This window comes from Carex rostrata, chromosome 31 (genome assembly GCF_964058835.1).
Source record: "Carex rostrata chromosome 31, lpCarRost1.2, whole genome shotgun sequence".
Classification (NCBI taxonomy): domain Eukaryota; kingdom Viridiplantae; phylum Streptophyta; class Magnoliopsida; order Poales; family Cyperaceae; genus Carex; species Carex rostrata.
Window position 1 is genome coordinate 1,802,754 of NC_135948.1, and position 12,260 is coordinate 1,815,013.

The following is a 12,260-nucleotide window of genomic DNA, read 5'->3' on the forward strand; positions in this document are numbered from 1 at the left end:
CCAATTGATCGATTTATCAATTTAATCAAGTTTTAAAATTTCTGAATGTAACACCAAGGAAATAGAAACACCGTTTGTTCGAAGTGAAGATCAACTAGCGGATGTTTTTACTAAAGGGTTGGATCCAAAACCATTTGAAAAAAATACATGCAAGCTAGGATTACTCGATATCTATAATCCTAACTTGAGGCGGAGTGTTGAGAATAATTAAATAATTGAAGGGTAGAATTGTAAAATAGGAAAAATGGTAGTATTGTAAAATTATAAAATAGAAGTTACCGTTAGATACCAAATGAGTACCAACGGTACAATAGGATAGAGATGGTATAAATAATCATCTCCTCTTTTGTAACATATATGCAACAAGAAATAGAAATATATTTTGTCTTCTCAAATTCGCATCTCTTCACAAAAAATAACATGCATACATCTTCGTTTTACTAAAAAGAAATTAAGGCTACCCAAACATTGTAATTGTATATTTCTTCTTAGTTTACTGTTTTCAGTGTCCTTGTCCGAGAAAGATTTTAACGCTTGTTTAATTCTTTTTGAAACTAAGCATGGATTTGACGATTTTTGTATGGTTGAGTGCCAGCATCCCCTAATCTGTCTGTATAGAATGGAAGCTTGACATGAAATTTACATGTATCGAAGGTTCCTTTCTTCTTGTTGCAATTATGCTTTAACAAACTCTCTTTTCGCTTTTATCTTTATCCACTTTGGATCCGCCAACAGAAGCGCACCTGCACTCCTGCAGGAATTCGTATCCTCTGAGATATCTCAAACTTTGCGTGACTTTATGAAAAATTCTAACCGTTTAAAGACGTTCTGCACGAATCTCAAAGCCCACATGACACTGACCCCCTACATCACCCCGAATAGGCACCGGACACGTCGGTCACGCAAAAGTTGAGATATCTCAGAGGATACGCACTCCTCCTGCAGGGGGGGAAAGGAGCTCTGGCATCTTTGTGCAACATGTGGTGTGGCCATTCGTGTGACTGCGTAAAGAATAATTGTGTCTAATTTGCTGCAAAAGTCGCTTCAATAGGAACAAATCCTAATTCAAGCTGATGATCAACTTTTTGGGTTTGTATAGTAGCGTCCTAATGAAATTAAAACAGAGATCGGAAATTGTATAGTAGAAATTTCATGCCGACACTTTTATACTAGACTGTAGCTTTTTTTTATTATTATTATTATTTTAGCGATTCCTTGCGTAGTGATCAATACATCATTTGTAAAAATGAAATAAAGTTCTTAGAAAGAAAATGTATATCCCAGTACAAAAGGAATTGTTGATGCATATGCCAAGATTTGATCAACTAGTTTAAAATTTGATTGATAATATTCATTACAAGTTGTTATAATTCTATCCTTAATTATATATTTTAAATTGTTTGATACAAGCCTAAATGACTTATAAATTAGGCCGAATTTGATAGACTCCTTATTTGAATAACAAGAAATACATATCTATTATTATGATTTTGATAGTTCCATAGTATTTCAAAAGTACCAAATAAATGTACAATAAAATTAGGTGGTGCTATTACATAGCAATGAATAAAATTTTAGTAGTGCAGTATGCGTAGAAGGTCGACTAATTGTAAATGTATAATCCGAGAAATAGAGCTCATTCAGAAAATATTGGATTTTTTGTACCTACATATTTCCATCGGATTGATTAATTAAACTATTTTATATCTACCCCATTACATTTTTGTTATTCGAACTATATGTACAGATAAAGCATTCCAAAATAAATAAGTTAAAAAAAAGCAGAAAACAATTCTATATTAAAATATTATTTATTTAGAGCAAATAATTATATCAATAATATATAATTATGCCTACATACATATTAAAAAAGTAACAATAACATATATTATAAAAAGAGATCATAGCCTCCACATATTTTGGAAAGTAGAGTGGAAGAATGCCAAGATCAAAATCAAAACCACCAAAGCTGCTACACCCCATGGCGACGAGCCTCCTTCATTTAATTGATCACAGTTCATCAGATGGCGGCGGTTGTCGTGATAGAACCCAACAAGGCCATGAAAGCTCTCGATTGAAGATAACCATCGGATCAACAGGATGAGTACCAGTGGCACTACCAGAAGAACCAAACTAATTTTCTCTTCCGCTGCCTCTATGAAATCTCCAAAAGTAAAAAAGAAAGAGATGGCAAGGAAGAAAAGTACCATTGCTAGGATTAGTATGATAGGGTAAGGGAGAGGAGAGAGTGTAGTGAAGGAGTCCAAGATGGAGGATTGGTGCCTTCTTTCATTGTACGCCATTGTTTAGAGAGAAAGAGTGTGTGCATGAGAGTAAGAGAGAGAGAGATAGAGAGTCCCAGAGAGGTATGTATAGACAAGAAATATTTTTAAACACTCAAAATTTCACTACACAATAATATTTTTATGTTTATTATTGTAATAACGATTCCTTTGTTCTCGCTATAACAGAAACGTCATCAAATTTATGCATTACTAAGTTACTATTATAATTAATATCGAAACTTTTTTCCGGTTAATTGGCAAAAATAATATTTTTTGTTCTCTGAAATAAAAATGGGCCTATCGAAAAGATAAAAAAAAAACAACTATGGGCCTATTGTTGTCTTGTATTTAATTTCAGACTGGGGCCGTGTTAGAGTAAATTGGATTAGATATACATGGTAACAGGCTCTTATAATCAACATAACGCAATTTTTTTGGAGCTATAGATGAACTCTATAAATCCGTCGTAAACGAGGAAAAAAATGTTATACTCTCTTAATTCCGATCAAATACATTACACACGTCTGAAAAGTTATAGCTAATTAGAACATTTACATCCTTACAACTTATAATTAAGACGTCTAAAAATATGGTTTTTAAATAACTATTAACTATCTTTTAAAAATTAAAACTCTCTTAATTTCTAAATCTCTACATCTCTGAAATTAAAATTAGAATTTTTTTAATTACCACATTAACGAATAATTGAAAATCAATTTTTTTTTCCGTTGCAAACTTCCATTCATGACTAATTTTTGTTTCTTCTTCTCCTCATTTTCTTTCTCCTCATTTTCTTTCTTTCTCCTCATTTTCTTTCTCCTTCCCTTCCCAATCTATATATTTTTGTTTCTTCTTCGACTCATTTTATATATATATATATATATATATATATATATATATATATATATATGAGTTAGGCTGGGTGCTATGGATAGCATAGTGGCCTCTATGCTACGGCTCAATATTCGAGTTTTCAAAATCCAAACGGTCGATCCGAACCGTTCATCTTATTCTCCATATTAATATCTGCTTGGAGACCAAATTTTATAATTTTCTGAATTTTTTTACTATTTATTAAGCCACTTTGAAAATCGCTAATCCAACGGTTTTACTGTTTTGTGCAGCCACCGTTGGATCAACAATTTTGTAAAATACTTAATAAATAGTAAAAAAATTCAGAAAAATGTAAAATTTGGTCTCCAAGCAGATATTAATATGGAGAATAAGATGAACGGTTCAGATCGACCGTTTGGATTTTGAAAACTCAAATATTGAGCCGTAGCATAGATGCCACTATGCTATCCATAGCACCCCAGCCTAACTCTCTCTCTCTCTCTCTCTATATATATATATATATATATATATATATATATTTCTCACGGTTTCACGTTTTTTAAATAGTCTCTGGGTCTTATACAAGCCAGAAAGAAGGATGTAGTAGTTGTGGGTGTAGTTTAAAGAATGAACGTTATTATGTAATATTTTAATTTTTATCAATACAGATTGGCAGCCACTGCCAACTTTCTCAAAAAAAAAAAGAGAAGGGATATAAGAGAGAAAGAGTGACTTTTCAGAATTACGAGAGAGAGAGAGGGACTTCTAAAAATGATGACACCGGTTGGATCACAAGAGAGCGTTGAAATAATTATTTGATGAAAATACAGAATTAATGCAGTCGACTGCATTAATTCTGAATATTTTAATGCAAGTGAAAAATAACTTATGGCACTTAACATGTGATGTCTATGGTGAGAGATCCTCACATCTCATAAACAAAATTACTTATGAAAAAGAAACCAAATTAAAAAAAAAAAAAAACAACATCTTAGTATTTGAGAGCAAAGTTTGATGAGTACGGAAGTCGTCCGATGCACTTTAAAATTAGTACCTCCTCTTCTTTGAAATTTGCACAAACAAATCTTAAAACGCATAAGATAGATCTTGTGCTCATCGGATCCAAAAACGTAGATTCAAAATCCATCAGACTTAAAATTAGTACCTTCTCTTCTTTGAAATTTGCACAAACAAATCTTAAAATGCATCAGATAGATCTTGTGCTCATCGGATCCAAAAACGTAGATCCAAAATCCATCGGACTTACTCTGCTATCATATTTTGAATGGAGCTGTTATGGCTTATCGAAAAACTTAAAATTCAATTAAAAGCAATTTTTGACTCTTTAACTATCCAGAATAATGAAGAAAAGAAGTGAAATGACAAGATAATCTCAAGACTCCAGTTCTCAATTTTATTATTTAAAAAAAAAAAAAAAACACTCACTCAAACAAAATACATTACAATTCTTTCTTGTGAAATCTACTTAATTTGCCAGCTAAGCTTCCAGAAAGGTTTTAGGTCTCCATATTGTCCTAAGACTTTTATTTTCAAGTGAATCCAGTGCTGACAACATAGATGATGATGGCCGCATAAAATGCAGGACCAGCATGTGCAATTTTTTCTAAAGGAAATTAAACTATAAAAATAAAAAATATTTATTCTTTAGAAAAGAATTAAAGAAATTAATATTTTTATATTTAGATCTATATTTTTATATTTGTAGTGAGAATCGGTGTGAAATGCAATTTAAATAGGGTCGTCTGAATGTACTACTTGCTGAGAATTGATAGATTTTTTACTGAATCATCGCCAAAATCGCCTTCTTTGTCGCCTTTTCCGCCACCTTTGCTAGGTTTTTTGTAATCAATAATCAGATTTTTTTTTTAATTATTCTATTAGTCACTGTAAACAGTCTTAACTAAAAAACATATGAAAATCATACTCGCAGATACTCATATTTTCTTGTAATAGCTTGTATAATCATGGTGAGAAGACAATTCATATGGACTACCTATTAGATTTGTCAGAAATCAATTTTTTATGGGACTAACAAATATGACGTTTGACAAACATATAACATTTAATTTAACAAATGTTCATTATTTATAAACATATATAGTTATTTGATGTTAACAACATAGTTATCGTAAAAGGAGGGATCCACTTGCAATAATTGTAAGTTATAATATCTTATAACAATTCGGTTTTATGATTTTCAAGATTCAAACAGTCGATCTAAACCATTCAACATGATATCTATATTAAAATGTTCTTGGAGATCAAATTTTATATATTTTTTTGAATTATTTTATTATTTATAAAGTATTTTATAAAACTGTTGCTTTAGACAATTATGAACCACTGAAAAACAATATTTTTGTAAATGAGAAATGTTCTGATCCCCTGAGCCATCATACCCGAGTGCGTCCCCTAAGTATTTTAATAGAAAAACCTTCCAATGTTGTCTAACTTCCATTTTCAGTGCTAATATTCAAACATTTAAAGCTATGTTTATAATTTTTTAAAATATTACTCACAAGTATTTGAACCTCTATCTGAAAATGTTTCTAGATAGTTTTAACTATTAACTATTTTTGTCTTTAAGCCAAAAAAGAAAATATTATTTTCACCAACTTTTTTTTTCTCTGATCATTTTATTCTATTTTTTCGACGACCCGTGATGAATTTTACGAATATAAAAATACGAACGTTTTCTATTCGATTTTATCTTTCAAATAAGATCTATGAAGAAATATTTTTGAGTAATTTTAAAGTCATTTGTTTTTTTAAGTAAAACTCGTGAGCACTTTAAATTTTCAAGTTTTTAAATTGCAGTCTACAACTATTAAAATTTTCAAGGCTTTGTACATGAGCTTTGTACATGAAGTGATAAAAAAACTGAAAGTCATAGCGATTAAAGTTGTAAAAAAAGACGACACAAATATAACTCGAAAGTTATTTTTCGTGGATCTCATTTGAAAGAGAAATTGAGTAAAAAATGTTTGTATTTTTATTCGCAAAATTCATCACAGATTGTCGAAAAAATGGGCGAGAATGATCAGAGGAAAAAAAAAATATGGGTGAAAGGAATCTTTTATCTTTTGGCTCAAAGACAAAAGCAGTTAGGACTTAAAACTATCTAAATTTAGAATTTAAATGATTTTAGATAGAGGTTTAAATGTTTGTGAGTAACATTTTAAAATGTTATAAACATAGCTTTAAATGTTTGGATATTAGCGCTGAAAATAGAAGTTATACAACATTGGAAGTTTTTCCTGTTAAACTACTTGGGGGAATTACTCGAGGGTACAATTATCTAGCTCCTTTGTAAATACTTAATAAATAGTAAAAAAATTCAAAAATATTGTAAAATTTGATCTACAAACACATTATAATATAGAGATCATGTTGAGCAGTTTGGATTGACTGTTTGGTCTTTAAAAATCACAAAAGTAGTTTTTAACATTTTTGTTTAAATATTTATCTAATTATTTGTAGGTGTTGAAACTTTGTGCAATATACCGTGCATGCCGTCCTTAAACTTGAAAGCCACTAAAATGAGGAGCAACGCGTGTGCTTGTTATTGACAAAAATTGGGAATTCAGATTCAGTGTAGTAATTCAAAAGTTGATTTTTAGATTGCGATCGTCTGATTCGAATTTGTGATCATTCATCCGAAGTGAATCACACACATCCCGAGCAATGAATCCGAATCCCGAGGCGATCTCAAGCGATGAATTCAAATTGGACGGTCTCAATCTAAAACCCAAAAGTTGAGTTACTATAGGATCCGGACCCAAAAATTGGCGGGGTACTGGTTTGATTTTAAAGCAATGAATGATGGAAATAAAAAAGAAGCATCTCAGATGAAATCATGAAACACGAACTTCCATACCAGATTGAATCGGCATGGTAATGTGTACGTAATAAAATTTCAAGGTGATCTTGTTACTTGGGATGTCAGTTAGATCTGATTGCAATCGGATTTCGGTACAATTCAAATACAAATTTAATTGACATTTGACAAAATTTAGATGTGAATTCAAATTCAATAAAAATCTGAGAAAAAAAAATAGAGCAGAGAGCGGTGCCGCTTAAGGCGTAAAGCTAGGCAAAAAAAAAATCGTGATGCCCCCCCTCCCCCAATCTCTCCTCTCCTCCACTTTTTTCATATCTTCTTTCTATTCATTTTTTTCATTTGAGTCAGTGCTTTTGTCTGATGGATTTGGTTATTGTTTTCGGTGCTTCCGCCTAGTGGATCTGGCCAATGCTCATTCCTTCGTTCTCGTTCAAGCCGGTACTTCCATCTAATAGATTTGGCAACCATTTTTTTTATTATTTCACTTCGTGAATCTGGTCATCGCTCTTCACATCATCATTTTAGGGGTTTTTATTCTCCAATACCAGCAGTTTGTTTTTTCTTACCTTCTCTTGAGCTCTTCTTCCCCTCATTGACAACGGAAGAGTGGGTGGAACGAGTTATACATATAGTTACTTTATATATATATTAGAATAAATGTTCAGTTAGGAAATAAATGTCAATTTTGTAATGATGATGTTATGTGTTGTTTTCCGCCTCTTCTTCTTCTTTTTTTGTTTCAAGGTGATTGTCATTGACTAGTTGATTTAGTTTCCAATCTGGTTTGATTCAGTGCCTGCTCAGCTGATGAGTGATTGTCTTGGTCCGGTCGATTCAGTTTTCGGTCTAGTTTGGATTCAGTGCCTTCTCAACTGTGATATGTGTTGGCCTTGGGAGCCCTCGACTTATCCGTTTGACTGGATTTGCAAAACATACACAATTGCATTTTACAGTTTTCCTTCTTGAGTATTTGTGCAGGTTCATGATAAGTGATGGATCAGTAATTACACATCAAGGATGAATTAATGAATTGCAATACAACATCAATGATGTAGTCATGAAGCACAAGACACTGGATAGCAAAAGCATTAACTTAAGATTAAGGATAACGTATATGTAAGATTGGTAAAATAAACTTGAGATTGACCTAAGTGAGTCCTACCGTTGTAACGGTCCAGTGACCGTTGCAACGGAATAAATAAATCCTCAGAGGATTTTCGTGATGGGAACCGTTGTCACGGTCATTGACCGTTATCAATAGTAACCACCATTACACTCCAAATCGCTCAGATTAACCTACTGTTGTAACGGTCCCCTGTATCGTTACAACGGTCAGCACCACTTACTTCATTTTTATCAGCTCCCTATAAATAGAAGCTATACCAAGGTTTGGAGAACAACTCTAGCCGCTCCAACTTTAATATTTCGTATTTACAGATCTAGAGAAAACCGTTGTTGCTTGTGCACTCAAACTTCAATATACACAATCAATCTCAAGCTTATTCAATCAATCAACCAACTCCTAGAGTGATCCTACGTGATCGAATCATTTACTACTTCGAGCTTTGTGCTAACCTAGCAATCCTTGAGTCCTCGCGAATCATTTTGTCTTGTTAGGGCCGTGTGACTTCCCAGAAGATTGTAAGGGCTCACCGGTTCCACCTTGTAAATCATTGGGTAAAGAAAGGCGCGAGCCCCGAAGACATAGGCGTTAGTGCCGAACTCCGTAAACAACTCTCGTGTAAAGTGTCTCCAAACTCTACTATTTACTTTATTTACATTACATTTAGTTTAGGATAAAGTTATTCTAGTTTCCGCCAAGAATAACTTATAGACTCGCTAGAACATTATTAAATAGACAAAATATAAAAAGACCTATCCACCCCCCCCCCCCCCCTCCTCTAGGTGCATTTGGGACCAACAATATGTGTACAGAGGACACTATCGCTAGACTCTTATCACTCTAATCAAGCAAGGATGATCAATTTGCGTCCACAAGAGGTACATACCCATGTGCGTTTTTTGTTTTATTTAGCTGTATGTTTTTCACAGACACTAGTTATCTAATCTTATGTAACATCTACTTTATAACTTTTTTAATCAATAAAATCACCTATGGTTTTCAGCCAAAAAAAAAAAAAATCTGAGAATTTAAATGTCATCCATTAATTATTTTAACGGATTTTAAATCGGATTCAAATTATACATAGTAGTTAGTTAAAATGTCTAAAATTGGCCAAAAAAAATTATATACTACGAGTGAATATATTATTTTATATTATAAGAGTGAGGCTATGGCGATATATGCATTATTCAATTTATATCTTCGTTTCTCAATTTCAAATAGTCAAACTAAATTATTTAATATGATCTTTATATGAAAATTTAAGTCAAATTTTCATTTTTTTTTTTTTAGTTTTTAATTTTTTTAATTTTTTTTATATAGGTAGAAAATCACTTGATTTAAATATTCTAATCAAGTGTTTAAATGATAAACATTCGCAAAAGAATTTTGAATTAAATTACGAACATAAGTTTCCTATATACAGAGAATATTGTGTTTGGTTATTAGGTAGCAAATATAGGATTTGGCTAATATGTTATGGGTTGCATAGAGGCCTCCCATGCTACGGCTTAATATTCAACTTTTCAAAATTCTAATGGTCGATCCGAACCGTTCATCTTGTTCTCCATATTAATATGTGTTTGGAGACCAAATTTTACATTTTTTTGGAAATTTTTTACTATTTTTTTAGATTTATTGAACATCGCTGTTTTTTATGGTCCAGATTTGTCTGAAAAACAGCGATTTTCAATAAATCTAAAAAAATAGTAAAAAATTTTCAAAAAATGTAAAATTTGATCTCCAAACACATATTAATATGGAGAACAAGATGAATGGTTCGGATCGACCGTTTGAATTTTAAAAAATTGAATATTGAGCCGTAGCACAGAAGGCCTCTATGCAACCCATAGCACCGTAGCCAAGTCTGCAAATATATTCTTAAAATATTAATCTTGTTTCCATGAGCAAATCAAGCTTACAATTGATGTAGGTGGCCAATTCAGTAATTCATTGATGGATTCTTTTAATTTTGAACCCAAACCTATATAGCATTGTCAAGAATACCGAATTAAAACACACGAAATTGGCTGTACTCTATAATCACTCATTAGTTAACGGTGGTGCCTTCTACTGTAATTGAAAAAATTAAACAAAAAGAGAAAGCAAAGAAGCATAAAAATAAAGGAGAATAAAAAAAGAGGCCCCTGTCTTTGAATTCGTATCCTCTGTATTAATGGGACGTGCGTTAATAATTATGAGCCATCCAATTGAGATCCGCACTAATATTAAAGAATCTCGTGCGTCATAGGTGTGGATCGGATTAGCTATGATCCTAATTAGACGGTCTAGATGCATTAAACACAAAAGATGCTCTTTTGAGTTAATGCAGAAGATGCGGACTCCCTGTCTTTGGTGAATTATTTTGATGATTCAAATGTATTGATAAAAATTAATCAAGTGATCAACATAAATCTTTTGTTAGAAATGCAATGTGTTTATTTTAAAATTTGATTTCTCTAAAATTATAAAGGAAATAATAATGGAATAAAGTATCTCATTTAATACTAAAAGATATAATTTTTGCAATCATTCAATTTCTTACCTAATAATTCAATCAATCACCAAATTATCTTAGCAAATGTACAAGGAGCTTTTAAAAAATTATGTAAGTTAAATTGATTAAATGATATTTTAAAAATGAAAATAAATCAACATCAAGAGAAGGTAGATTAAATAAATTAGTGGCGAGTATGTATTCTAATAAATTTAAACTTATACTCATAAACAAACATAAAAATATACATATAATCAAAAGAAGATAAATTATTTGATCGAAAGACTGATATTTAGTCCGAAATTTTATCTTTTAATTATGAGTAGCACTAGAGTGTTCTTAAGTTCACCAAGTCCCTTGGTGAACTCAAGTCTACAACCCATCGAATCGGCTTTAAACGACAAACCCGAACTGTTGAAATCCGTCTACTTTACGGGTGATGCGTCTACATGTAAAAAAAATATAATATTGAAATTAATTTTGCATAGGACCAAGTGGTAAAAAAACATTTAAAAAATGAATGCATTAAAATTAATTTATTAACCTTCTAATTTTGACCGCTTGACTTTATATTAAATTAATTTGAATATTTAAAATTTTCATATATAGACGCATCATTCGTAAGATAGACGGGTATTAACGGTTCGAATTCATCATTTGAAACCGATTTGACGAATTTTAGACTTGAGTTCTTTGGTGAACTTACAAACACTTTAGTTCTACTCTTTAATCATAGTGGTTGACGGATCACCTCATCATTTTAGCATCCAAAGACTTGTGAACATGTTTTGGAGACCTCAGGGGACAGTGTTTCTTTTATTCAATTTTCTTTAAAGTAACTAAGGAGGCAATTGAGAAAGGGGAGGTAGTACAATTGGCTAGGAAAAAGTCATAGAGTTGTTGCACTCAAAGGTCGAGAGTTCGATTCCCCCTCACGACTTCGTAGCTTCTGCGAAGGTTTTCAAAAAAAAAAACTGAGGCGATTATGTCAATGAAAGCAACAGCACAAATCTTTGGAACAGAAAGCAGGTAGGTCTCATTGAATATATAACTCGTAAGAGAAAGAGCAACTCTAAAGCAACTCTAACAAATTATTTCAAGCAATATGAATTTATAGAAATTAGATGGTACATGATTCGCATATTGACAAAACAAAATGATGATAAAAACACATAACTGTTATGTAAGTCTCCGGATTGCACGCAAGGGATCCCAATTCCCAACTACATAACCTTTGCTCACTTTGGAGATAAAATGAAAGATAAATTCAATATATATTAGCTTCCGGTATAATTATAACTTGTAAATATATAAAGAAAAATAAATTTCTAAAATCTTTAGTTATATTACTTCAAATTTTTTTTTCGCTTCCTATTTATTTATCATGATCTTATAAATTTCTTGTATTATTTTAAAAAGATGTATTTAACATGAGTACGGTAAAAAAAGACTTTTAGGTATGTATGTATGAATAGAACTTGGGTGTTCGTAAGTTCATCAAATTTCTTTTGTGAACTTTAACTCTAAAATCTATCGGATTGGTTTTAATGATGAATATGAATCGTTGGAACTCATTTATCTTACGAATGATGCGTCTAGATACAAAAATTTTAAACTTAGAAATTAATTTAGTATAACATCAAGCGGTCAAAATTAAAA

At 31.6% G+C, this 12,260-nt stretch overlaps 1 protein-coding gene across 1 annotated transcript; it reads right to left on the reverse strand.

Annotated features, from left to right (window-relative positions):
* Window positions 1-1,901: 1,901 nt before the first annotated feature.
* Window positions 1,902-2,303, reverse strand: LOC144547188 (uncharacterized). Its single transcript, XM_078295776.1, has one exon. It carries the CDS (start codon window positions 2,301-2,303, stop codon window positions 1,902-1,904), a length of 402 nt encoding a protein of 133 aa, XP_078151902.1.
* Window positions 2,304-12,260: the final 9,957 nt, after the last annotated feature.

Excerpts from the sequence above, each read along its gene's own strand:
- LOC144547188 (XM_078295776.1), bottom strand. The coding sequence starts at position 2,303 with ATGGCGTACAATGAAAGAAGGCACCAATCCTCCATCTTGGACTCCTTC.